The sequence below is a fragment of the Eumetopias jubatus genome, unplaced genomic scaffold, assembly GCF_037043125.1.
Source record: "Eumetopias jubatus isolate StellerSeaLion01/CBP00866 unplaced genomic scaffold, mEumJub1_p1.0 scaffold_8, whole genome shotgun sequence".
NCBI classification, from domain to species: domain Eukaryota; kingdom Metazoa; phylum Chordata; class Mammalia; order Carnivora; family Otariidae; genus Eumetopias; species Eumetopias jubatus.
The window spans coordinates 132,362,913-132,390,808 of NW_028274814.1; the positions used below are offsets into that span (position 1 = coordinate 132,362,913).

Consider the following 27,896-nt stretch of genomic DNA (forward strand, 5'->3'; position numbering starts at 1 on the left):
TGCATCGGGCAAGTGGAGCTGCTGACATCCATCATCACCAGAATCCTTATTCCCAATTTCCAGATGAAGCTCAAAGAGAGTCAGGGACTGACTCGTCCAAGGCCATTTAGCCAAAAGGGCTGAGTCTGGACATTCCCTGAGGTTTAAGTCCATGAGTGAAGGGAGATAACCAACCACTCTCCAGAGGCTGCTCAGCCTGATCCCAGGTCTGGAAACTTCCTCAGCGGCCTCTCAGATCAGCCGCACCCACCACTCCCTCCACGTTCTGCTCTGCGCCCCAACCTCCCACCCCTGCCACCACCCGATGGACTGGCTGCCCTCCCACCTGGCCTGGCACTGCCATGTCATCCAGCTTCCGACGGGCCCTCCCCACCACTGTGCAGAGTCTAGAAGCAGCAAAGCAGGAATGCAGGCTGCAAGGCAGGGTGCCTCCCTCTCACCAGGGCATGTGGCCAGAGGGTGGGCGAGATAAGCGGGAGACTGGCCAGGAGAGGCAGTGGACAGAGTGCCAGGGAGAGGGTGGTAAGGCCAGGTGCGTGTGTCTGGCCTGCAGCTGGGAAAAAGAGGGCACTAGGGCTAGAGCTAACTCAGGGCTCGGCAGGCTCTGCAGCCCCTCGAGGCCCAGGGCATTACCCATCTGACGCCGCGCCCCAGGCCCACCATCCAGCCTGGCTTGGGTGACGGCCTGCCTGTAAAATTGAGAGATAAAGATGGGGGGGGTGGGCAGGGCCTGGGGGGGAATGGGCAGGGGAGGAGAGGGGCAGAGCCAGAAGGACTAACTGGCTGCGGGCTCCGCCTTCCCTGACTCCAGGCTAGGCTGGGCTCTCCTGGCTAGGTGCTAGTGTTTGCTTCCACGGCAAGGGAGTAAGAAAAAAAAAAAAAAAAAAAAGCCGGTTTGCCAAGGATTGGTTTCTGACTGCCCTGTTCAGAGGACCCTACTCTCAAACAATCTCAGGCCCACAGAAGGCCCAGAGAACGGACACGATCTCCTGGGGGGCCATCTCCACGGGCACCAAGGACACACAGAGGCAGGTTGCCCGGCCATGTTCAAAGGCCTGTAGGTCACCAAAGGGGCCAGCAGGGGACACACAGGCCCCAGGCCTGGCAGATTCTGCAGCGTGGCAGAAACACTCCTCGTTGCCGCCAGAGGGCCAGGGGCTCTGGACCCCAAGAGCACTCCTCACTGCCCACCCTGAGCTCCCAGGGCACAAGAGGAGGCCATGGAAGCACACCCCTAATGGGTGCCCTGGGGATGCCCAGACCTGAGACTGTGTCCAAGGCATTCTCTCAGGAGACATGGACTGTGCGCCATTAGCCAGGGACCCCTGCCCCCCCACCCAGGCCTCTGGGCTCTATGGGTCACTGGCTGCCTCCAGAGGCTGACAAATCCTGCCCCATCCTTCCTTGTTCCCTTCAACAGCTTCTACCCTGGATCCCATTTTCTTCGGATCAGGACTGCTCTGATCCCAGCACCTGGGGACCAGCTGGAGAGAAGGGAGCGTGGCAGGGGGGAGGCCTACCTAGGTTGTTTAAGCTGATCGGTGGGGGCTGAGATCTTTCCAGGGAGAAGGAGTGATGTGTCGTAGTGGAGCACTGCTCCGAGGGGGCCCCTTGGGTGAGTGGGAGGTGGTAGTCGGCCCCTACGGTTCTCAGCAGGGTTAAAAGCGTCCTCCTGGTGACAACTAGTCATGGTTTAGGGAGGGGGGAAATTGTACAGGATCACAAATGATGTCAACATGCAAGTGAGAGGCCCCTCCTTTCCACACGGCCCCCTCTCTCATCTATCAGGTGGCCTGGGTATGTGGGGGAACCGGACCCCCCAGAGGCCCAACCCTACCCTGACGGGGCGTGCTGACTCTAATCTGTTACAGACAAATAGCTTCCTGGGGCCTGGCAAGGCACGGAGGTCAACCACAGAATATGGAAGAAGGTTGAGGTTGCCCAGTCCGCATATTTGGGGACCCCTCTTTCCCTTCACTTCCAGTCAAGAAAACAGGACTTCTTGGGGCATCTGGGTGGCTCCGTGGGTGAAGCATCTTCCTTTGGCTCAGGTCATGATCCCAGGGTCCTGGGATGGAGCCCCACATCAGGCTCCCTGCTCAGCAGGGAGTCTGCTTCTCCCTCTCCCTCTGCCCCTCCCCCTGGCTCCTACTCCCTCTCTCTCTCTCAAATAAATAAAATCTTTAAAAAAACCAAACAAACCCCAAGATTGGGCTTAATTATATCTACTATAAATTATTTTAAAAATCTAATTTAAGGGATGCCTGGGTGGCTCAGTTGGTTAAACGTCTGCCTTCAGCTCCGGTCATGATCCCAGGGTCCTGGGATGGAGCCCCACATCAGGCTCCCTGCTCAGCGGGGAGGCTGCCTCTCCCTCTGCCTGCCGCTCCCCCTGCTTGTGCTCTCTCTCTCAAATACATCTTTAAAAAAAAATAAAATTAAAAAAAAATCTAACCTAAAAAGAAAGAAAACAGGACTCTCGCCTCCACATTCAGCAGTTCTCAAAACCGCTGAATGGAGGGTCCCTTCCAGAGCTCAAAAGGGACCAAGCAGCCTGGGGGCATTTCCCCTCCTCTAGCAGAGATGCCGCAAGAAGTAGCGCACGCATGCGCGCTTGCACACTAATAGCTACACGCCCACAGCAACCTCCCCAGCTCCCCAAAACCCCCTGAAGGGGACCCAGGCTTCTGCTGAGGATGATCTGCTTTTTCCAGTCCTGATGCCAAGGCTCCCCAAGTGAACATGCGGTGCATGCTGCAAGCCTGTGTGCACAGGGCATGCACATATACTTGTGGAGGGCGGTGCATGCATCAACCCACGGTTGTTCCTGCAAGTGGTCCCATCGGTGAATTCCTCAGGAATGAGCAACTGGCTAATGCTACTGCATATCCCACCCACCTCCCCAGGAGTCCAGGCACCCTGAAGAACGATGGGGGCCGCACAGAAGAGGACACTGGTTTGGCAAGCCCCTTGATAGGTTCGGACCATCTACCAGTGATGGCCCTTGTTCTTGGGCACAGAAAGCTTCCCCTCTCAGGATCCCAGGTGCTCCTGGAAACCCCATGCAGGGAGCACGGGGGGCGGGTATGGACAGGATGCTGGTGCCTGATGGCTGGGACCACCCTTCTCCCCAGTGCATGCACCTACCCACCCCTGCCCAACTCTAGTCCAGAGTGCAGGGCACTTACGTTTGCTGATCTTGGAAGCTATGAACGCAGGAGTCTCCCCAAAGTCATTTGGGGTGTCCACCTCTGCCCCAAACACAATGAGGGCCTTGATCATCTCCACATTGTCTTTCTGTTGGGGATGGATTAAGGGGAAAATGCAATAGCTCAGGGAAAGGAAGAGAAAAGGGACGCCAGCCTCATTCACTTTGCCCATCAACTTGGTGGGCCTCTCATGGGCATGGGAGAAGATGCTGGAACCCTTCAGAACCCCCACCCACCTAATAACCCAGGCAGAAGCTGGAAGTGACTCACCCCAGTCCCCAGCCCCACCAGCAACTTCTCGAAGGAAGTAATGCATCTATGATCGCTGCCCCAGGAGCCATGGGGACACTGAGGCGTCAGCTGCTGATCACTTTCAGAAACAGCAGCAAGGGTGAGCAGGGAAAGGGAACGCTGTCCTGCCCATCATGTCTAGGGTGTCTTTCATGAGGGGTAACTGAGCACACGTCCTCCCTGATGGCAGCCTGCAAGTGCAGCTTCCCTGCACGGAGCACTGCGCATTTAACATTTGGAGGCTGGGCAGCAGGGGCAGGGGACATGGTTTCCCAGAACAAACCAATAAACTGGCTGCCTGGAGACCAGAGCTCTGGTCTTATCACCCCCCTCTTCCTGGGGCCTAATTTCTTTGCCTAGAGAATGAAGAGATGCGTCTAGAATGCAGTTTTCCAAACGGCGGTTCATGTACATTAGGATTTATATGGACACAGCTAAGTATGCATGCTTGAATCATGAGCTACGCATTTCTGCTTTGGTTACCTTTCTTTTGCGTCACTGGTTTACCGCTTTCAGTAGTGATCGAACACTTCCTTCGAAATAAATTTAAATAAGTTCAAAAGTAAACCAGTTCAAGAAATGATTAAGTTCATAATTGTAAACGTGGCTCATGAATGTGCCAAAAACCGTGAGGCTGATCCGCAAGTACCTGCGGTATAGAAAATAAGGGACATCGGCAGTTCTCAAAGTACAATCTGTGGCTCCCTGTGAACGTGTGATACCCTCTAGAGGGTTCATGAGGGTTCACCGTTTTCATAGGTGCGCCTGGCTGGCTCAGTTGGAAGAGCGTGCAGCTCTTGATCTCAGAGTCTTGAGTTTGAGCCCCACGTTGGGCAGTAGAGATTACTAAAAAAGATAAATACACTTAAAAAAAAAAACCCTCCTCTCATAAAAAAATCAAGATGTTTGCTTTTTGTGTTGTATTGACTTTTGCACCAATCGTGTAAAAACAGTGATGGATAAAGCTGCCCGGGCCTCAGCAAAACAGTGGCATCAAACTAATACTCGCTGTGGCTTTCCTCTCTGCTGCTCATTCACAGTAAGGAATCAACTAATTAATTAAAAAGCCAGTTTCCCTCAAGAATGTCCTTCATGAATCAGTATGAATTTTATTAAATTTTGACACTGTTTACTCCGCGTCATAAGATGGAGAGAAATTGGGATGCCTCAGTGGCTCAGTTGGTTAAGTGTCTGCCTTTGGCTCAGGTCATGATCCCAGGATCCTGGGATCGAGCCCCGAGTCGGGCTCCCTGCTCAGTGGGGAGTCTGCTTCTCCCTCTGCCTGCCGCTCCCCCTGCTTGTGCTCGCTCTCTCTTTCCGACAAACAAAATCTTAAAAAAAAAAAAAGATGGAGAGAAAGCATAGGCATTTCTGTGGCATACTAAAGCACAACCATTATCTTGAGGAAAAGCATGGATGCAGTTGTTTGAGTTGTGGGCAGAACCATGCTTTTTTTCTTGGAACGCCATTTTTACTTGAGATCATGACTGATGAACTACAATGGGTCAACCTTGGGTATTCAGAAGACGTTCTCAAAAATGAATGCAGTGAGCCTGGCACTTCAAGAAAAACACCTGACAATATTTTGTGCCAATGACAAGATTCAAGCTTGCAAACAAAAATGGGAATTCCAGAACACTTTTATATGCCATGACGGGCTGACATCTTCCCCCAAACTGAAAGACTCTTCTGATGAGATCGGTGGGGATATTTACAAATGTGGGGTTTTGATACCATATAATGAAATGGTTCAACATTTCTATGCATGCACAGTGAACCAATATTTTCCAAGGATGACCTGAAATCATGCATGGGTAAAAGATCCATGTGGAGTGCAAGAGATATCAATGCAATAAAGTGTTTAATGCACCAAAGTGTGAAAAGTTCATGGAGATGGTTGCAGGGCCTGCCAGGAATTGACTTGTCAGAAACAACCCCTTGTCCAGTTTAGGTGCAACATTTTAGAATATTCATGATTCTCTGAAAAGGCGCAACTGTGTATCTTTTCCAACAACGTATCTATGTGATGCCAGATTTTCTTCAAACCCTCCAATATATATTCAACAACATATTGTAACAGAATAAATGTAGTGGAAGACAGGAGAATCAATATGTCTTCCCTGAGGCCAGGCATTAAAAAAGATACACAAAAATGTAAAATGATGCCAATTCTTATTGACTATTTTTTGTTTTGGAAAATAAAGTTGTTTTTCATAAAAATGTTACTTATTGGGGCACCTGGGCGGCTGGGTCAGTTAAGCGTCTGCCTTCAGCTCAGGTCATGATCCCACCAGGGTCCTGGGATTGAGCCCTGCATCGGGCTCCCTGATTTGTGGGGAGTCTGCTTCTCCCTCTCCCTCTGACCCTCGTCCCTGCTCGTTCTCTCTCTCTCTCTCTCTGTCTCAAATAAATAATAATCTTATAAAAAACAAAAACAAAACTCATTCTCCAAAAAAAAATGTTACTTATTGAGGTTAGACTGTGGTTGGTGAATTGTTATTTTTAAATGAATTAATACTTCGAAAATTTCTTATTTTTAATCTCCAATCTAGTAAATATAGATAAAACCCAAATAAATGGAAAATCTTTGGGATCTTCAATAACTATTTTTTAAAGAGTATAAAGGGACCACATAGACCCAAACTTTTGAGAACGGATGAACTAGATAATTCTAAGAGCTCCTTCCGTGCTGAAAATGGCCATGGTTTTATTTAGTTTCCACCTCCCAGGCAACAGTGTCTCCACCACGGTTCTGGCCTTTAGTATAAAACAGGATGTCTTTGAGTGTGTCCTCAACCTACATCTTTTAGAGTCCCAGATGCCTCTCCAATGCCATCCCTTGGAGATCTGCTGAACATACTTATGTATACATGCTATTGCTACGGAATACAGAACACATACACACACATCGGTGATGAATAACATCCCTTCCCCTGCATTTAAAATGTTCATACTCTAGTTGTCTATCCACACTGGAGGGGCTTTAAGGGCAGGAACTATGCTCTAAAATAAACCCAAAACCGTGGCCAACACCTACTGTGAGCCACCAAGATGTATAAGCAGACCCTGCCTTCGAGGAGTTTGGAGTCCCACCCAGGAGGGAGGAACAATATGCAGATGAGTATTTCCCCGAATAATGCAACGGTGGGGGGTGGGTGCTGACATCTCAGGGATGCTCCAGCGGTTACCAACGGTCCGTCACTCACTCCTCTCGACAGCTCTGCCTGGTGGGTGCCGACACCCCCGGTTTCCAGATAAGGAAATCAAGGCTGACAGAGGTGACTTGCCCAAGGCCACGGCGGGTCAGGTCAGTTGGGGCTGTACTGCCCCTCTCACCCCATGCCCTTGTCAAATGGGGAGCACAAGAGGGAGAGGGACTGCAGCGCAGAGGAAGGAGGTGGTATTTGGGGCTGAGGGGGACATGGAAGGTTCCTGAGGGAGAAGGCAGGGTCTAAGCTGAGGTAAGATTCTCAGGAGCGGGCGGGGGAGGGGGGAGAAAGAGGGCACTGCAGGAGGGGAGTGAGGGGCAGGTGCCCCACCCCCCATGGGCTCTGCCGGATGCGGACGGTGGGCTCACCGACATGGCCAGGTGCAGCGGGGTGTTGCCATGCTCCCCGCGGGCATCAGCGTTGGCCCCGTAGGTCAGCAACACCATGACACAGTCGAAGCGGTTGCGCATCACGGCCACGTGCAGGGCCGTGTACCCTGTGCAGCTGGTGCTGTTCACGTCGCAGCCCCGTTTCAGCAGCATGCGGGCCATCTGCGGGAGACAGGGTCCTTGCCAGAGTGGGTGGGGACACCCGGCTGCCGCCACCTCCTCCCTGAGAATCCCTCAGGAATTGAGCTTCTGGAAAGCTCCAGCCACAAGAACTCAGGTGGCAGGCCCCAGTTCTGGGGGTGGCCCTAGACCTTGGCCCAGGCTATCAGCACCCCAGAAGTAGAGGACAAAAGGCTGAAGATATACTGACTGATTTAAGGGGCTTCTGGGTTCTTCCCTGGAGTTAACAGGACCCCATGCATCTCTGCAAACTCCCAGAACTGCTCCACTCCCTGCGACCTTCCCTGGGAACCTGCAAAGGTCTGACCCCTCCCTGACCTGGGCAACACACACCCCTATTCCCGGCAGCCCCGGGGAGCCTGGCCTTTGGAGCTCACCAGTCCTGTGCCCAAAGCTCAACCCCACTTCATCCCAGTCCTCTGAGCTTGGGTGGGTCACCGTACCCCCTGCACCCAGTTTTCTCTTCTGTGAGAGAAGGGCCTTCTTCACAGAGTGGTGACAATGAACGACAAAACATACATGAAAGGACCTGACTTGGTGTCTAGCCACTGGCAGGGAGAAGGTGCCCGGCAGAGGTTGGCAATCTCCTCCCTTCTGGCCCATCACGTTTAAGAACAGGCCAGTCTCTGGGGCACCCAGTGCACTGCTGAGCTCTGCTTCCTGGCAGTGAGACACCAGAGGCCTCCATCCTCCCCGGGGCGGGGGGGGGGGGGGGGGGGCAGAGCTTGGCTTAGGGAAGGCCTCCCGGAAAGCCGCCCAGCCAGAGCATCACACCACCTTCTGCTTGACAAGTTACAAAGACTTTTCTCACACATTACCTTGCTGACTTCACACCTCCGAAAGCAGCCTGTAGGACGCCCCATTCATACACAAAGAAACCACAGAGGGGCCTTGTCACTGTGCCAGTGAGCAACAGAACAACACCGGGATGTCATCTATGGCATCTCCCCCTGCAGGACCACTAAGAGATCAACCCCCACGACGCCATCCCCGGAGTCATCTTAGGAACCGCCTTCCTGCAGGCAGCTGAGGAAGAGGGGGCTCTGGGACTCTGCCCCCTGCCCACCCACCACTCACCCTCAGGCTGCCTACCTCAGCGGTCTTGGCCCAGTGGAGGGGGCTGGCTCCGTAGCGAGGGTCTTTGCTGTGGATCTGGTTGCTGTCCATGCTTATGATCATTTCAGCACACCTAGGGAGAAAGGAGCCATCGGGCAGTATAGAAGGCTGTGGGGGTGGAGGGAGGTGGCCTGGGGCTGGAAAAGGCCATGACTTGGGGCTTCATCTCCTGGTGAAGGAGAGTTTCTGCAAATTTCTGATGGTTTTGCAACAGAACCAACCAGCATGTATGCTATGGTATGTCAAGGGTATCCGGGGCCCCCACAGGCCTAGCTCAAGCCCCCACCCCCAGGAAGTCTTCCCTGATTCAGCAATGATCACTCTCACTGGTGCTGGCCTTAGAGTCAGGCAGGCCTGGGTAACCAGCTTCCTCCCTGGTGATCTCTGTCTGGCAAGTGGCTGAACCCATCTCCAACACGGGCATCGTCCTCACTGGACTGGTGGGGATTAAAGGAGAGGAGGGATCGAGCCCCGCATCGGGCTCCCTGCTCAGTGGGAAGTCTGCTTCTCCCTCTTCCTCTGCTGCTCCCCCTGCTTCTGTGTGCACCCTCCCTCTCTCTCTCTGTCAAATAAATAAATGAAATCTTAAAAAAAAGGGGGGGGAAGGGAATTCTGATATACACTACAACACTAATAAACCTTGAAACATTTTGCAAAGTGAAAGTCAAGTCCCAGGCCCAAACCGGGCTCTATAAAGGTCAGCTGAGTTGACATAAATAGCAAAGGGGCTCCCAAATTGGAGCTGGGATGGGACCTCTCTGTAACCCTAACGCTTGAGATTTTCTAGAGTATAGCCGTGTTGGTTACCACATGGTGGCAGAGGGATGTCCCCGTTGGGGCCCTGGGAAGATGCGGCCATGTGGGGCTGTGTAGGGCATGCCCACAGTGTGAGGCCACTCGCATCATCTTCCGTGTATGATCCCTTGTGATATGTACCAGCCCCATGGGGGGAGGCCCGGCGGGGGCAGAGGGGAATGTGGCTAGAGGTGTCTAAGGAACGAGCGAGCCAGGCAATACCAGGCCCCTGGACAGGAAAGCTTGGGGTGGCCGGAGCTGAGCCAGAACAGGGCTGCCATGCCACCTCTTGGGGATAAAAAAGCATCAGCCATCACTTGTGCCCATTTGGGTTGCAACCTGCAATCAGGGAACAATGACTACTGGGGATGAGGGTGTTGGTACTGTCTCCAACCATTTGGTCAAGTCTTCCTGAACATTCTAGTCCATCTTGGCTGTGCTGCAGAGGATCACGGAAAGGTAGGCTGGCCCAAGCTTGGACTAGACCTTTGAGGGGATAGCCATGGCAGCGGGGCCGGCAAGGTGGGCGCAGACTCCAGAAGACTCCAGAAAAAGGGAAAACCTGCGGGAGGGAAAGGCTTGCCCCCCACGCATGTGCCGCCCTCTGTGCGCTTCCCCTGCCTGTCCAGCACACAGCCTAGAAGGACCCAGTGACTTCTGTGTCTCCTGTCCGGGCCCGTCTCTTTAAGGCCAGCACTTAGCACAGCGCCCAGACAGAGGGACCAACTGACCCCTTCATTCCGTCAGTCAGTCATTCTAGATACCGTTCCCACCGGGCATGTTTTGAGATATTCATCTCTCTCTCTCTCTCTCTCTCTCTTAAGATTTATTTATTTTAGCAAGAGAGAGCATGCACAAGCAGGAGGGGCAGGGAGGAGAGAGAGAGAATCTGAAGCCAACTCCACGCTGCAGACAGAGCCTGACACAGGGCTCAATCTCATCACCCTGAGATCATGACCCAAGCTGAAACCAAGAGTTGGATGCCCAACCGACTACACCACCCAGGCACCCTTTCATCTCTTTAATCACACACCCCCCCGCCCTATACACACACATACACGCACACACTTCACATGGAGAATTTTCCTGAGACCAGGGTTTCCCAGGTCTGGGGAGAAGGGAAGAAATGCGAGAGTGGTCCAGATCTCCCCAAGGCATGGGCCTGGTACCTGCGTCCCAGCAGCACCACCAGCTTGGAAGGATGGACACATCTAGGCAGAAGGGGCTCTGGGCCACCTCGCCAAGCATTCCTGGGCTTCAAGCCAGGAATCTGCGAAGCCACAGAGCAGCGCTGTAGCCATGAAGGGGTTCAGATCAGGCTGGTGGACCTAGACGGAAGAGGACCCATCCTCTAGCACCCAGCCCTCCTTGGGGCTGCGTGTGACTCTGGCACAGGAGGACCACCTGGGGGAGGTGGAAAGGGGGGACCCCGGGGAAGACTTGTTCTTCTCTAGTCTGGTAGAGGGAGGTTCCTGGCCAGAAATTAAGGTGCATTACAGAAAACATTTTAAAATTCTACTCTTTGCACAGCTAACTTTCTGGACTGAGATTCACATCCACTACACATTCATCAAGTACCTTGTTTGGGCCAGGCCAGTCCTTGGCACAAGTATCGGAAACGCATCTAATGAGCCTGTGGAGGCCAGTGCTCACCTGGGCGTGAGAAGAGCTGTGGGAGCCAGAGGCCCAGCCAGCCAGGCGCGGGAGTGAGGTCTTACCCCTTATGGGAGAACTTCATGGCCGTGTGGATGGGGTAGCCAGCGGACCCCATGATGTTGCACCGAGCATTGCAAAGGAGCAGCACGCGGACCATCTCCTGCTTCCCCATCTGGCAGGCCAGGTGCAGCGGAGTCTGTCCCTGGTTGTTCACCTGGTTCAGGCCAGCTGATGCGTTCTTCCCTAGGAGCTGACAGCGGGACACTGGGGTGGGCTGGGGCCGGACAAACACAAGCCCCCGCATGACCGTCCCTGACACCCTCCGTGCCAGTCTCCTGCACCCACTTGAAGGGAAGGGAAGTCTGACTCTGTGAGAACACGGTAGGGACATTAAGGGAAGCAACAGAGAAAGGAGGTTTGCAGGAAAACAGGATGCCGACTGTGCCAGGGTTGGCTGGGGGCTGGTCTGGCACAGCTTGGCTCATATGAAAAACTTCCCAACCAAGAAACCTGAATAGAGGTTGTTGGTTCGGATGGGCACTGGGGGTCTGGGTGGGAGCGATTCCTGCTTTTCATTGTGTACTTTCATCGTATTTTCGTCTCTCCTGCTTGAATTTCTTTTTTTTTTTTTTTAAGATTTTATCTATTTACTTGACAGAGAGAGACACAGTGAAAGAGGGAACACAAGCAGGCGGAGTGGGAGAGGGAGAAGCAGGCTCTCTGCTGCGCAAGGGGCCCGATGTGGGGCTCGATCCCAGGACCCTGGGCTCATGACCTGAGCCGAAGGCAGATGCTTAATGACTGAGCCACCCAGGCACCCCTCCTGCTTGAATTTCTTTTTGCTAGGTTCACATATTATTTTTTCAATTAAAAAGAAAAACAAACAGGCAGCTCTTTCTGCCCATGGGCCCCGTCCTATGCTTTAATAAAAAGACCTTTTGCACTGAAACAAACAAACAAACAAACCAATATTACAAAGAAAGCCAGGAGGTTTCATTTCCTCACTTGTGGCCGAGTGCTGTCTCCCTAGGTTAACTACAACTCCTGTGCACCCAGGGAACCTCGCTGGGCCTGTCAACAGGCTGGGGACACGGCAAAGAGGCTCGACTCCAGGGCCAGCCCCACTGCTCACAGCTCTGCCCCTCCCTGGGCACGTTTCTTTAACCTCATGGAACCTCAGTTTATTTGGCAACGAGAGGAGGATCATGACCTCTCCCCAGAGAGGCTGTTTTGAGAATTAACTGGAACACACAACACTCAGTACAGGGCCAGACATGAGACCAGCCCACGACAAAGGACAGTTGAGTGTGTGCCTGCTGTCTGCACAGAGGCAGGTCTTGTGGGGCACAGTGCTGGGCACGGAACTGGCTCTCAGGAAGGATGGAGTTCACCAGAGCACGTGGAAGTCCCTTTCCTCTGCACAATCATACGACACGAACGTATATTTTCGGGAACAATGTCGTTCCTTTCTGATGCCAGGGCAGAGAAGAATATAACATTTAAAAGAATCTTCTAACTCTGCGCAATAAAATCCTATCTGGTATTCTGTCTTTTCCATCCAATACATAAAGTTTAATGACATCACTCCATCTACTTGCCTATGATTTTTATTTTCATTTATCAGCCCAATAATCAAACATTTAACAGGGGGGGTATGTCTGAGGCAAATGTCTAGAGGAGCCGGATGGAGTTTTGAGTTCCTGTAAAAAGCTAAGCTCAAGTCCCACTGAACCATACGCCTGTCCGGGCAGGGCGCAAAATGAATTCACCTAGCCCAGGGTCGGGCTCAGTAGGTGCTCGGGACAAGCCGAACCGAACTGCTTGGCTGGACTGGGCCTCCAGTTTAGTTTGCTGGGTTGGGGGACCTCCCTAGGGTTGTCAGATCAGAGCCCAGTAGCTGAGGATGTGTCTCCTTGACAAGCATGAAGAAGGAAGTGGGGGAGGGGAGGGGACGCCCTCCAGGAAGGAGCTGGGGACAAGTGGGGACAAGCTCCGGTCATCCCCAACCCGCCCCCCGCTGCTCACCTGCAGCACCTGGGCATTGTCACCCTGGACAGCATAATGAAAGGCTGTCTCCCCATTGTTGTCCGTGACGTCTATCTGGGCATGGCAGTACTGCACCAGCTCCACCAGGATCTCCCCGTCACCCTTGCGGCAGGCCAGGTGCAGGGGGGTGCAGCCCTCCTCATTCTCCCTGTTATTGGCGCAGCTGCAGGGGTGGGGTGGGCACAAGGAGGGAAGGGTGCTGAGAAACTCAGGGGCTGCAGAGGGAAGTGGGCTAGGGGCTCAAGAGCATTCCTGCCATGCTCGGGCTGGCTGGTTCAAACTCAGGGCTGGCTCACAATTTATTTCGGACTGATGTGATTTTAACAGTCGTTTACTTGCACGCCCGTACGAGGGAGGGGTCCTAGGGCCCTGCCAGCCAGAAGTCGGTGGTGGGGTGGCACAGAACGGGGCAGAATGCTGAAATCTCATCAACCTCAGGCAGTTCAGTTAACCTTTTTGGGCTTCAATATCCTTATCTATAAAAGAATAACAATAATGCCCGCCCTAGGAAAGGGACAGGGCCTGGGGGAGGTTAATCCCCACGATGTCCAAGAACAGGCCTGGAAACTATAAAGGGCAGTGAGGAATTCTGAGCCTGGGGCCTGGGGGCTGAGCCATGCTGTGGCCACCTCAGGGCAAGTGGGTGAGCCAGAACATTGCAGCAGGGCCCACACAGTCCCCTCTCGGGGGCACATCTACTGACATAAGCATTGGCTGAAGGACAACATGAGAGAGGGAGCAGCCAGATCTTTGGAAGGACACACAAGGACCTGAGGCCTCTTCAGCTCTCTCCAGCGAAGCGACCTAGCACAGATCACATCCAAGGTGCTGGGCAACTTTCGGCTTTACAGAGGGAAACTGAGGCAGGACTGAGTGACTGACCCAGGCCCCACCCATCCACACACACAGGCACATGCACTGTCCCTCCTGGCCCACCTGATGATGCGGCTGTGGTGGAAACACTCTCGGATCCCTAACTCCACCGCCAAGTGGGCCACCGACCAGCTGGGGTGGTTGCGGATGAGGTCGGTCAACTGCTGCAGGACCTCCACGTGTAGGACGTGGCTGGAGCTCTCGTAGAAGGGCGGCAGCTGCGAAGAATAGTGCTGAAAGTTCACGAGGGCATCTGCCTCTGTCTCTAGCTGGAAGAGTCTGTGGAGCCGGGACATGGGAGGAAGACACACAGAAATGAACAGAAGCCTTGGGCCCCCCCGTACACAGGTCGCTGCCTGCCTCTGGCCATGCAGGGACCCACTTCAGCTGGACTCCCCTTCCCACCGCATGCACACGCGCGCACACGCACACACTCACACACCCACCTCCAAATGGATTTTATTTTTATTTAAAAATATTTTCTTTTCCATTTTTTTATACCATCTCATGGTGCTTTTAAATTTTATTTTAACAAAGCCCTGTCATATCCACTTTCTAACTTGATTATGACATCTGAGAGCCCCAGCCTCAAGTCCCCGGCCCTCGCACACCATAGGAAGTAATTAAGTGTATAATTTAAATGTCCAGCAGTAGAATATGATATAAATGGTGGCACAGCTATGTGATGGAATATTATGCAACCATTAAGATGCAATATTAAGGGGCGCCTGGGTGGTTCAGTCGTTAAGCATCTGCCTTCGGCTCAGGTCATGATCCCAGGGTTCTGGGATCAAAACTCACCAAGCACAGAAGGAGATACTACATGATGTGAAAGAAAACCAACAGAAATAATGTATGATGGAAACAGATCTGTAGGTAAGGGGCTGCAAATACCGAAGTCATCTGACACAGACTTTAAAATAACTGTGATAGGGGCACCTGGGTGGCTCAGTCAGTAGAGCATGTGACTCTTGATCTCAGGGTCATGAGTTCAAGCCCCACATTGGGCACAGAGCTTACTTAAGAAAATAAAATAAATGTGATAATATTTAAGAGGATAAAAAGGAAGACTTAGAATTGGGGCAAAGAACTTGAATCCATTTTAAAAATGGAAATTGCAGCATTAAAAAATACAATTGCTGAAATGAAGAACCCAGTGGCCAGGTATAAAAGCAGACTGAACAATGCTGAAGAGAAATCTAGTGAACAGGAAGACAGGCCAGAAAAGAGGAAACAGATTAGAGCCTGGGGAGCCAAAGGATGGAAAATGCAGGAAAGTAGACAAAAGACATAGAATATATAACAAAAAGATTTACCATACATATAAGTGGAGCTACCAAAGCAGGAGAGAAAGAGAACTGGAGAGAAGCCATATTTGAAGAGTTAATGTCTGTGAACTTTTCAAAATTGATGGAAAAAAAATGTCATAGTGATTGCAAATATCTATGAGCCTTCCTGCACACACACACACACACAAATAGAAATCCACACTTAGGGACCTTGTGGGTTTTAAAACATGGCCCCCAAATTCTTTGACACTGCTCCCATTGAGACATGATGTCTCTTATCATTATCCCATGATGTCTCTTTACCCTTTCATCTGGCTCTGCAACTGCTTTACCAAAAGAATAGGGCAGAGGTAATGCTGCCCTAGTTTCTGGACGAAGGCTTTAAGAGACTGGAAGCTTCCACCTCTTTTCTCTTGAGACCTGGCTATCATGCCATGGGGAAACTGACACAACCCACAGGGACGACTCTTGGTCCTGGACCCGTAGCCCTGGACGAACTACCAGCCAACAGCCAGCAGCAACTTGCCGGTTATGAGTGAGTCATCTTAGAAGTGGATCCTGCAGTCCAGCCACCCCGGCTCATGCCATGTAGAGCAGAAGAGAGCTTTTCCCACTGGGCTCTGCTCAAATTACAGATTTGTGGGCCAAGTGATTGATCGTTTTTTTGTTTGTTTGTTTAAGATTTTATTTATTTATTTGAGGGGCTCCTGGGTGGCTCAGTTGGTTAAGCAACTGCCTTTGGCTCAGGTCATGATCCTGGAGTCCTGGGATCGAGTCCCGCATCAGGCTCCCTGCTCAGCAGGGAGTCTGCTTCTCCCTCTGACCCTACCCCCCCCCATGTGCTCTCTCTCTCTCTCTGTCTCTCATTCTCTCTCTTTCAAATAAATAAATAAAATCTTTAAAAAGATCCCCACATCGGGCTCCCTGCTCCGCAGGGAAGTCTGCTTCTCCCTCTCCCACTCCCCCTGCTTGTGTTCCCTCTCTTGCTCACTGTGTCTCTCTCTGTCAAATAAATACATCAAATCTTTAAAAAAAATTAAAAAAAAAAAAAGAATGTGGTCAGCAACATCACCCAATTGCGGGTTAAAGATTTTATTTATTTATTTGAGAGAGAGAGAATGAGAGACAGAGAGACGAGAGGGAAGAGGGTCAGAGGGAGAAGCAGACTCCCCTCTGAGCAGGGAGCCCGATGTGGGACTCGATCCCGGGACTCCAGGATCATGACCTGAGCCGAAGGCAGTCGCCCAACCAACTGAGCCACCCAGGCACCCTGATCGTTGTTTTAAGCTGTAGAGTTTTGGGGTAGTTTGTTATGTAGCAGTAACTGAGGATGACACATATCGGTCAACATACTGAAACACAGCAATAACTGACACATGTACCATATTACAAAGGCTATAAACAACACGTGAAGAAAAATACTAAAAATAGCATAGGAAAAAGTTATCTTCAAAGACTGACAGCCAGCTACTCAGCAGTGGAAAACAGAGATAACGGAATGACATTCTTAAAGAGCTAAAAGAAAATAAACACCAATGAGAATTCTGTACCCAGCACACTTCCCTTTAAGTATGAAGTTGAAAGCAAAACATTTCACTAGTCAGGGGCACCTGGCTGGCTCAATCGGTAGGGTGTGCGACGCTTGATCTTGGAGTCGTGAATTTGAGCCCCACGCTGGATGCAGAGATTACTTAAAATAAATAAGTAAGATGTTTTTAAAAAAATTTCACTAGTCACACAAAGAGAAAGAGAGAAAAGGCTTAGTCATTAGTAGACCTACATGATAGAAGATATAAAAGGATTTTCTTCGGGTAGAAGGAACTTGATCCCATATGGATGGTCTGAGATACAGGAAAAAAATAAAATACCATGAAAATGGCAAGTATGTGGGTGAATCTAAATAAAAATTGGTGGCATAATGTCTTGTTGGGTTTAAAATAAAAATAGAATTAAAAAATATATATGTGTGTGTGTGTGTATATATATATATATATATAGCATAGAAGCCTGGAAATAAAGGGTTAAAAAGTTCTAAGACTCATTTACTGTTCTGGAAGACACTAACATACCAATTACACTTCAGTAAGGCCAAGGATGTGTGTTACAATCTCTTGGGTTCTATCGAGAACTGTGAAGGGACTCCGAGAGAACACCAAATGGCGGATGACGCCGGTGCTGCGGCCCTGGGCCCTGGAATGGGAGGCCGCGGCGGCTTCCGCGGAGGCTTCGGCAGCAGCATCCGGGGCCGCAGTTGCGGCCGTGGTCGGGGCAGGGGTCGAGGCCGTGGAGCTCGTGGAGGCAAGGCCGAGGACAAGGAGTGGATCCCCGTCACCAAGCTGGGCCGCCTGGTCAAGGACATGAAGATCAAGTCCCTAGAGGAGATCTATCTTCTCTCTGCCTATCAAGGAATCTGAGATCATTGATTTCTTTCTGGGAGCATCCCTCAAGGATGAGGTTCTGAAGATCATGCCTGTGCAAAAGCAGACCCGTGCTGGCCAGCAGACCAGGTTCAAGGCGTTTGTTGCCATCGGAGATTACAACGGACACGTCGGCCTGGGTGTCAAGTGCTCCAAGGAGGTCGCCACTGCCATCCGTGGGGCCATCATCCTGGCCAAGCTTTCCATCGTCCCCGTGAGGCAAGGCTACTGGGGGAACAAGATCGGCAAGGCTCACACTGTCCCATGCAAGGTGACTGGCCGCTGTGGCTCTGTGCTGGTGCGTCTCATCCCCCCCCCCCCAGAGGCACTGGCATTGTTTCAGTCCCTGTGCCCAAGAAGCTACTGATGATGGCCGGTATCGACGACTGCTACACTTCAGCCAGAGGCTGCACTGCCACGCTGGGGAACTTCGCTAAGGCTACTTTTGATGCCATCTCCAAGACTTACAGCTATCTCACCCCTGACCTCTGGAAGGAGACGGTGTTCACCAAGTCTCCATATCAGGAATTCACTGACCATCTTGTGAAGACCCACACCAGAGTCTCCATGCAGAGGACCCAGGCTCCAGCTGTGGCCACCACCTAGTTTTATACAAGAAAAATAAAGTGAACTAAAGGTTGTTAAAAAAAAAAAAAAAGAACTGTGAAGGGTTTCAGTTTTTGCTCTACTTGCAAACTAACAAGTTAGCCTGACACAGTTTCATGGGTGCTGGCAGAAGAAACAAGATTCCTGGATCAAAGACAAAGGACAGTTTATTGCTCACAGCAACAGCAGTGGCCAGCTTGAGCATTTGTGCCAATCCCCTGGGATCTAGATCCCACAGGGTGACATGAAGAGGGCCAGGTGACACCTGCCCTTGTTGTGCTAGGACGGAGAGAAGCCCGGAGTGTAGGGAACTTGAATCCTCTACCATTGTTAATAAGCAAATCTGCCGAAGCTTTGCTCTGAAGGATGATATGATTCTTATTACACAACAGAGTAAGCAAACCTCCCCCTCTGCTCTAGGGAAAGACCTGATCTCTACCTTCTAAGGCTGCTGGCTATACAAACATCCTTGTCAAGATAGCCTGGAACAAAGGAAGTCAGTGTCTCTGCTTGCAAGATATACAGACCCATGAGAAACCCGTGGAGAGCTGTCCCCCAACAGCTGTCACTAAAAGAGAATGACAAGAATGCATAACTTCCAAACTGACAGGGAGAGAACACATAGGATAATAAGAAAACACTTGATCATGAATTGCAAAACCGTTACAGTACTTGGAAAAAAAAAAAAGTCATACGACTGCATCCTGTATGATTAGAAGGCAAAACTGTAGTGATAAAAAGCAGACAGTGTTTGCCAGGGGCTATGGTGGGTGCAGGGGACTTACTGCAAAGGAGCAGGGAAGGAATTTTGGAGACCACAGAACTGTTCTGTGTCTTGACTGCGGTGATGGCATGTGGGTGTGTACCTTTACTGAAACTCATCAAATGCTACATGTCAAATTGGTAAATTTCACTTCTTTTGGTAAGTTGCATCTCAGTAAAGCTACCTAAAACTAAACAAAAATAAGGGCGCCTGGGTGACTCAGTCAGTTAAGTGTCTGCCTTCAGCTCAGATCATGATCCCAGGGTCCTGGGGTAGAGTCCTGCATCAGGTTCCTTGCTCAGCAGGGAGTCTGCTTCTCCCTCTATCCCTCCCCCTGCTCATGATCTCTCTCTCTCTCTCTCGGATAAATAAATAAAATCTTTTAAAAACAAAACAAAAATAAAACTCAATGCCTAAGAAGACAAAAGGAAAGGAATAAAGAAAATAAAATAGGGGCGCCTGGGTGGCGCAGTCGTTAAGCATCTGCCTTTGGCTCAGGTCATGGTCCCAGGGTCCTGGGATCAAGCCCCATATCGGGCTCCCTGCTCAGTGGGGAGCCTGCTTCTCCCTCTCCCTCTCCCCCGCTTGTGTTCTCTCTCTCACTGTGTCTCTTGATAAATAAACAAAATCTTTAAAAAAAAAAAAAGAAAAGAAAATAGGTAGAACAACAACAAAAAGAAAATAGCAAGATGACAGATTTAGACTCAAATATGTCAGCATTATATTAAATAGAAATAAACTAAATGTTCCAAATAAATATAAGGAATAAGAGACAAGGGGCGCCTGGGTGGCTCAGATGGGTAAGCGTCGGCCTTCGGCTCAGGTCATGATCCCAGGGTCCTGGGATCGAGCCCCACGTCGCCCAGCCTGCTTCTCCCTCTCCCTCTGCCCCTCCCCCAGCTTGTGCTTTTTCTCTCTCTCTCTCAAATAAATAAGTAAAACCTTTTTAAAAAATTTAAAAAGGGGCGCCTGGGTGGCTCAGTCATTAAGCATGTGCCTTTGGCTGGGGCTGCGATTCCAGAGTCCTGGGATCGAGGCCCGCATCGGGCTCCCTGCTCCGCGGGAAGCCTGCTTCTCCCTCTCCCGCTCCCCCTGCTTGTGTTTCCTCTCTCGCTGTGTCTCTCTCTGTCAAATAAATAAAATCTTTAAAAAAAAAAAAAAAAAAGGAATGAGAGACAAGGATAATAGGAGGGAAAGAAAAGACAACTCCATACTCTTAACAAGATTAAAAATATAAGGAAATTATATATAAATACATAATATGTATTATAAATATAATATATATTATTATATTGTATTTATATATTTACATATAAATATATCGTATTTTTATATATAAATATATAAATACAATATAATGCTAGCCAAAAAAAAAGCTGGTGAAGCTATCTGGATAAGAGACAAAGTAGGGTTTAAGGTAAAAAGTATTACCGGAAACAAAGAGGGACAATTCATAATGATAACAGTTTCAACCCACTAGGAAAATATGGCAATTATAAATTAATATGCACTTCATAATAAAGCTCCAAAATATAGTCAAACTTGACAGATTTTTTTTTAAAACTAGACATTTTTAAGAACAATTAAATCATCCATAATTCCAGCAAAAAAAAAAAACTAAACAAATCTGCCATCACATTGCAATATTTTAATAACTCTTACTACTAATAAACAATGAAACAAACAAACAAAAAAATCCCTTTTGGCTCTAGAATCATTAGTAAACCTGACCTGGCAGACATATATGAAACACTATTCCCACCAGCTACAGAATACACGTTCTTTTCCAGCCACACAAACAAGTTAGAAATGCTGGACATAAGCTGGGCCGTAAAGTGGATCTGAACAAATTTCAAAGACCTAAAATACTGAGACTATGTTCTCTGACCACGACGAAACTAAGCAAGAGATCAGTAACAAAAAGAGAATGAAAAGTTTTCCATACGTTTGAAAATTAAGCAAGATACATATAAACTATCAATGGTTCAAGCAAGAAGTCACAGGGAAATTTGGGAAATGTCTCGACTCGATGGTAATGTAAATACTCCGTATCAAACTCGTGGAGAAACCTCCACCTCTAGATAGGGCGGAGAAGCTTATATCAAACTAGACTTCCTGCTGAAAATGAACAGAAAGGCAGGATCAAGTGCCGATGAGTACCTGAAGGCGCTGGAGGAAACCTCAGGGAGGCGAGGATACAGGCCAAGACTGTAGAGAAGAGGGAAGCACGCTGAGGTAAGCCCTGCATTTTCTTTCACTCAGGGCACTCGGGGATCTGTGATGCAGGATATGAAGGACAGAAAGGCTGGGAGGCAGCCAGGTGCTACCCGCAACCCCACTAGGCTGGGCAGAGAGAAGCTGGCATCCAGAGTGGCCGAGAAGACCAGAACTTGAAGGAATCACAGGGAAGTAAGCCCAAAGTTCTGCATGAGATCTTCTCTCATAAGCTAGGCAGAGCAAGATGTCAAGAAACCAAATGGAAAACAGCAGCAGAGAGGACCCAGAGCTGAGTGGAAACTGTGCAGTTTTGCAGTCCTTGCGAAACAGAGATTCAAGTTCAAGGCCCGCCAGGTGGAAGGACACTGGTAAACCAAGCCCTTCTGCTGAGGTTTGAGAACTTCTACCCCGAGAGTAGACATGATGACCAAGGAGTCAATTCTAGGTAGATAGATAATCAACCTAGTGACAAAAGGCTAAAATAATAAAGCTTCTGGAAGATACTATAGAAAAATATTCTCAACCCCTCCAGAACTAGATTTTTTAAGTGTTTAAGGGCAATGGAGCAGGGACTTCACTGAAGGGGATTGCCAAATGGTTCATCCACTTATCCAAAGGTGCTCAAACTCGTACGTCATCAGACCAAAGCATATGAAAGCCACAATAAGACACCACTACACACCCAACAGAATGATAACTTTTTTTTTTTTTTTTAACTGGCAACACTTAGTAACGGGAATCTCCTTCGCTGCAGGAGGAAACCGGAAGGGCATTATCCGCTGAAGTTGACGATGTGTACGGTCTCAGCTCACCAATTCCACTCCCCGGTAGGCGCCGGACAGAAAGCTGTGCATACACGCACCAAGAAAACCGGAAGCAGCCCCAAATCCCCATTGGTGAATGAGTAAATGAAGCTGTGGTGTAGTTAACACAGTGGAATTGTCCTGCACAGAAGAAGTCGGACCCAGTTCCATGCAAACACATACATAGAAATCTCACAGACAAAATGCTGAGCAAACAAGCCAGGCACAGAAGCAACTACCGTACAAGCCAGGTTCAGGGTTACCTTTTGGGGGCAAGGGAGCAAAAGGGCGGCTTCCGGGGTGCAGCATCGTTCTACCTTTTGACATGGGTGCTGGTTAGAGGTATTTGTGATACGTCATTGAGCTATGGGCACTTTTCCCTGTGCGGCGTATTTCCCTATTTTTAACTAGTTTAGAGAGAGAACAGGAGGAGAGAATTGGGGACAGCTGAATAGAGACATGCCTGGGGAGGAAAGTAGAGTCAAGAATGCATTTTTTTTTTTTTTAAAGAGAGAAAACAGCACATTTGTATAGCAGTAGAAAATACCTAGTCAAGAGGGGGAAGTCACAGAGGAGAGAGGAAGGAATTGCTGAACTGATGTCCTGCAGTAGATGAGGGGATGTTGACCTTGACGGGGACTGGCCTCTACAATGACAACAGGGAAGGCGCAGTATGTGGGTGCAGGTGTGGGCAGCCGGGGTGGGGGCACTCACCAGCTGCAGGTAAGCACGGAGGGGAGGGGAGGAGGGGAGGGACAGGGTGAGGCCAGGGCTGCCAAAGGGCAGGGCTCACTTGAAGTGGGAGCAAGCAGCATGGAGGGGAGCCCCGCCAGCCACGGTGGAGACCTGGAATTAACTAGTGTTGGGGTTTTGCCACGCAGAGATGACAAAGAGAGAAGTAAGAAAGCAGAGAGGATCTGCAAGGGTGTAATCATCATGACAGGCCACGAGTTTCTGCAGGGCAAGAACTGAAGTCCATGAAAGGGACGCGGACTGTGGCAGGGGATGGCTGGGTCCATGTCTGCAGGGGGAGGGGAACTTGGCATTCAGAGGACGAGGGAGAAGGAGCTGGAAATACAGGAGGCAGACGGTGGAAAGTGGGGCATTCGACACTTGTATTTGTGGAAGAGCCCTTGTTACTGGTGATGACAAGGTCCAGGGAATGGCCGCGTGGGCTGGAAGAGGTCTGGCCCCAAGAGCCGTGGGTGCGAGGAGGGGCACCCTGCGAATCTCAGTCACCGAGTCAAGACAGGTAGTGATGGAGAGAGGGAGCTCCGGGCCAGGGGCGCACGGCCCCAAGGGTGTGGGGGAAACCTCAGGACAGGCTGACGTGAATTTCAAGGCTAGGGAGCAAGGGGCACCCTGTCCCACCTCCAGGCCCAGTGGGGGAAAGACCGGGAGAGAAATCTCTCGAGGCCCTCAGGGGAGAACCAGGTTTCGGTTAGAGCCATGGGGGAAAGAAATATTCACAGAAAATGTGGAGGACCTGGAGGACTCATAAGGCTGTCTTTTCCCTCTCTTCTAGAACCCAAGACCCCAGACAAAAACCACCTGGCATTAGCTCTGGGGAGCCTTTGCCTTGGCTGGGAATGGCCTGTGAATGGGCCTTAGGGGGTCTGTGAACCTCAGGAAATCGCATGCAAATGTGTGTCTGTGTATTTGGGGGTGTAGAGGTCCCCTGGGACTTTCAACGGGGTCTTGGACCAAAAAAATGGCCAAGACCCATTAGGCTAGAGTGGTACCTAACTCTCCAGTTTCAGAGCTAAGCACCGGCCGTCCCACACAGGTCCTCTAAAGGGCTCCTCCGGCCCCGCCCTTCTGTGCCTTTGCCAGAGCCATGCGCCTCTCCCTGCCCAGCCTTCTCTCCAGGTGAAATCTTCCTCCCCCTTATAGGTCCATCTCTCACCCACCTCCCCCCAGAGGCCTTTTCCAAGCCCTCCTATCAAACACACGTCTACCCCCGGTGGACATGGGGTCACTTACCCACTCAACAAATACTCAGCGTGCACCTGCTGAGTGCTTAGCACTACAATGGGCATTAGGAGAAATGACTCAGACCCAGATGCTGTCCCTCAGGAGCTCTGCGGTCTAGTGGGGAGACAGAAGTGCAAACAGACACAGGCTGATCCGAGGCAAGAGGGGCTGACAGAAGTATGGACCGTGCTGAGGGAGAAGAGAACGGGCAAGGACCGGCTCCCAGAGCAGGCAGCAGGGAACAGTGAGGACAAAGAACAAAGTGTAAAAAGGTGAGGTCTGTTTAGGGAACCTGAGAGCTTTATTTGGTTTGCATTCTAACATTTATCCCCCTGCACGCTGCATACAGACCTACGTTTTCCAGCTACTGCCTGAGCTCCTGGAGGACGGATCTGCGGTATTCACCTCTGCCAAGAGGGGACGGGCTGTGGGCTGGATAAATCAGGAAGGAGCAAGCACGGGGTATGTGGCCGGGTCACAGGCCCCTCAGCTTGTCTGAGGTGCCGACCAGCAGTTCCATTTCTGAGGGCCTCAAATATCAGTCCCCTTTCAAGAAGCAAAGATCACATGTCGCACATGCTTTGACCATTCTTTTTTTTTTCTTTAAGATTTTATTTGAGAGAGAGAGGGGAACTCGAGTGGAGGGGAGGGGCAGAGGGAAAGGAAGAAGCAGGCTCCCCGCTGAGCTGGGACTTGATCCCAGGACCCTGGGATCATGACCTGAGCTGAAGGCAGATGCTGAACAGACTGAGCCACCCAGGCGTCCCTGCTCTGATCATTCTTTCTAGGGTTCCTGGAAAGTGCAGCCCTGTTTCTGCTGAGATACCAGTGAAGAGCTGGCAGGTTTCATCAAATATCACATGTCACCAGCAAATGTCAGTAGTAAATGATTAATTCGTAGCAGGAACATAAATACAGGTGTTATCATAATGTCCACACGACGTCACCAGTGACCACCCCGGGGCTCACACAGAGGAGCCAGGGGCTCTGGACCATATGTCAGGCCGGTGGGGCCCTGGGGTTGAGCCCAGGCGAGCTGAGTCCTGCCCAGCGCCACACGGCTAAGTGGCCCCAGTGGAAGAGAAGGAAGAGGTGGGTTCTAGAGCCAGAATGCTGGGCCTGAGCCCTAGCTCCACGGCTGACCAGTGAGGTGACGTGGGCAAGTTACTGAAATTCTTTGAGGGGTGTCTCCTCCTTTGTAGGATGGGGTCAGTAATACCCCCACTTCCAGGGGCTGTTTATGAACCTCACACGCAGTAGGATGCTATTGTTGATGTCGCCTTTTGTACCGCCAGGGTCGGATCTCTCCACCTAGTACGGATACTGGAGGTAAGGGGTCACAGGCCCTTAGGTAATAAAACCTGAGGATTCAGAAGATCCTGACTCCTTCCGCCATCCTGAAGCGACGCAGCTGCATGCAGCCCAGGGACATGTCTACGTGGGGCCTGAGGCTGGAAGCAGTACTTCCCTCGAACCACAGTTCTGGACCCTGGGGCAGTTCAGAGGCCTCCAGGCAAGTAAAGCAGGAGGAGACCTTTAAAAGACAGAACCTCAGGGCGCCTGGGTGGCTCAGTTGGTTAAGCGACTGCCTTCGGCTCAGGTCATGATCCTGGAGTGCTGGGATCGAGTCCCACATCAGGCTCCCTGCTCAGCGGGGAGTCTGCTTCTCCCTCTGACCCTCTTCCCTCTCGTGCTCTCTGTCTCTCATTCTCTCTCTCTCTCAAATAAATAAATAAAATCTTAAAAAAAATAAATAAATAAAAATAAAAGACAGAACCTCAGGGGTGCCTGGGTGGCTCGGTCGGTTGGGCGGCTGATCCAGCTCAGGTCATGATCTCAGGGTCCTGGGATCGAGTCCCCTGTGGCATCGGGCTCAACGCTCAGCAGGGAGTCTGCTCAAGGATTCTCCCTCTGCCTCTCACCCCACACGCTATTTCTCACTCTAATAAATAAATAAATCTTAAAAAAACGGGGGGGGGGGGCACCTGGATGGCTCAGTCAGTTAAGTGTCTGCCTTGGGCTCAGGTCATGATCCTGGGGTCCTGGGATCGAGTCCCACATCAGCTCCCTGCTCAGTGGGGTGTCTGCTTCTCCTTCTCCCTCTCTCCCAGCTCATGCTCGCTCGCTCACCCGCTCACTCTCTCTCACTCTAATAAATAAAATCTTTAAGAAAAGGGGGGGTACACCTGGGTGGCTCAGTCAGTGAAGCGTCTGCCTTTGGCTCAGGTCATGATCTCAGGGTCCTGGGATTGAGCCCCGCATCGGGCTCCCTGCTTAGCGGGGAGCCCGCTTCTCCCTCTCCCTCTGCCTCTGCCCGCCACTTCCCCTGCTTGTGCTTTCTCTATCAAATAAGTAAATAAAATATTAAAAAAAAAAAAGACAGAATTGCAGCAGCCTGAAGAGGAAGTCTAGTAAACCATACCTTCCTTCTAGAAACTGCAAAGGGCTGGGAGCAGTGGGGAGACCCCAGGATGGCTGCCCCTAGGAGAAGCCCAGGGCCCTGGCCCTCACTCCGAGGTCACACCCCAGTCCTTGGCATTGCCATTTCTGCAACTCTTCATAACCTCCCCTCCTGCTTCCCAGCTCACCCCCTCGACTGCCCTGAATCCAACAGTCCCCAGTCCCAACAGAGGACACGGCGCACAGTGGCCCTCCACAAACACTGCTGAAGCTTCGAGAATACATCACATGCATTGCACAAACCTACGTGTGCCAGGCTCCTTGCTGGGTGCTGGGGGTTGTACTGGGGCGAACAAGACAGACATAGCCACTACCCTCATGGGGTTTGTGGTCTACCAGGAAGACGGTCTACCAAGCGTGGGGATGGAGTGCTACCGGACACACGGCATCAACACCTACTCTAGCCAGAAGGGCGAGCAGAAGTGAGGCAGGCAAAGAAGGGGAGAATGCTCTAGGCTGATGACGTAAGAGTCTAGGCGAAGGCCAGGAGCACAAGGGGCAACAACTGAGACCAGAGGGAGAAGCAAGGCCTGATCACACTGGCCCTTTCAAGCCAAGCTAAGCAGCTGATATGTTAAGGAAAAAGGGACTTCTTGAAGAGTGAAGCAGGGGAGTGAGTGATCAGATTTATCTTCTGGAAAGATCACTCTGACAGCAGCTTGGAAGAGGATGGGAGGAGAACAACCAGACCCACAGGCAGAGCAACAGGCTGGGAGGCAGAGTGAAGCTGGAGTCTGTGCATACAACGACCATAGCCTGGAAAAAGAGCCAGCAGCAAAATTGAGAATAACAGAAGCCGGATTCGGGACTGGCACGTGGCTGCAACACAGGCTACACTTCCCAGCCTCCCTTGCAACTAGTTGTGGCCGTGTGACTAAGTCCCAGCTGATGGGATTCGGGTGGAAGGCATGTGTGCCACTTCTGAGAAGCCCCTGAAAAGGAGGACAGTGCCCTTGTTCACCCTGCCCTTCTACCTTTCTGCTGATTGGAAAGGTGGCTGTGATGGCTGGATCTGGCATGGCCATCTGGGACCATGTGGTAGCCTAGAGAATGAAGGCCACACTTGGTGGAGCAACAAGACAGCAAGAGCCTGAGCCCCTGGGGACTGGGGGCCCCTGGGGACCACTATCCGCTGTGGTTGTCATTCAAGTCAAAGTTAAGCATAATTGATGGAGAAGCAGCAGCAGCCTCAAGATATGCTTGGCAGGGGAGCGTGACAGAACTCAGTAATGACCCGGATTTAGACACCCCCGGGGTAGGGGGGTAGAACCCAAGGGATCAAGGATCGTTCCTGGGCATCTGGGCTGCACAACCGCATACAGGGATGGTGATGCCATCTACTGAAATGGAAATGCTTGGGCAAGAGCAGGTTAGAAGAAGAGACAAGAGTCCAGAGCCAAGTGAGGGATGTCAGGAAGTCCGAGAGGAGATATGTGCTTGGCTTGAAACCCCACCCAATGCTCCCTATTCTGTCCAAACACTGGAAACATGCAGTGGCACAGAAAAGAGAAATGGCTTAGGAGCCAGAAGACACAGATTCTGTTTCTTCACTGCTTCCCGTGCAACCTTGAATGACTCACTTATCTTCCTGAGCCTCAGTTTT

General features: G+C 50.9%; 1 protein-coding gene and 1 pseudogene across 5 annotated transcripts in view; one reads left to right on the forward strand and one right to left on the reverse strand.

The window, feature by feature from the left end:
- Positions 1-27,896, reverse strand: part of PLA2G6 (phospholipase A2 group VI) — a 58,273-nt gene that overhangs the window by 18,576 nt on the left and 11,801 nt on the right. For 4 of the 5 annotated variants that reach the window (XM_028115531.2, XM_028115527.2, XM_028115528.2 and 1 more), the window contains 7 exons: positions 13,828-14,043; positions 12,871-13,054; positions 10,908-11,095; positions 8,371-8,467; positions 7,078-7,260; positions 3,189-3,297; positions 1,521-1,682 (listed from right to left, as the gene is read on the reverse strand). In XM_028115531.2, the coding sequence (XP_027971332.1) occupies positions 1,521-1,682; positions 3,189-3,297; positions 7,078-7,260; positions 8,371-8,467; positions 10,908-11,095; positions 12,871-13,054; positions 13,828-14,043 (1,139 nt within the window). The remainder of the gene's footprint in view (positions 1-1,520; positions 1,683-3,188; positions 3,298-7,077; positions 7,261-8,370; positions 8,468-10,907; positions 11,096-12,870; positions 13,055-13,827; positions 14,044-27,896) is intronic. The other variant, XM_028115532.2, reaches the window with a different exon arrangement.
- Positions 17,202-18,118, forward strand: LOC114218423 (small ribosomal subunit protein uS5 pseudogene; annotated as a pseudogene).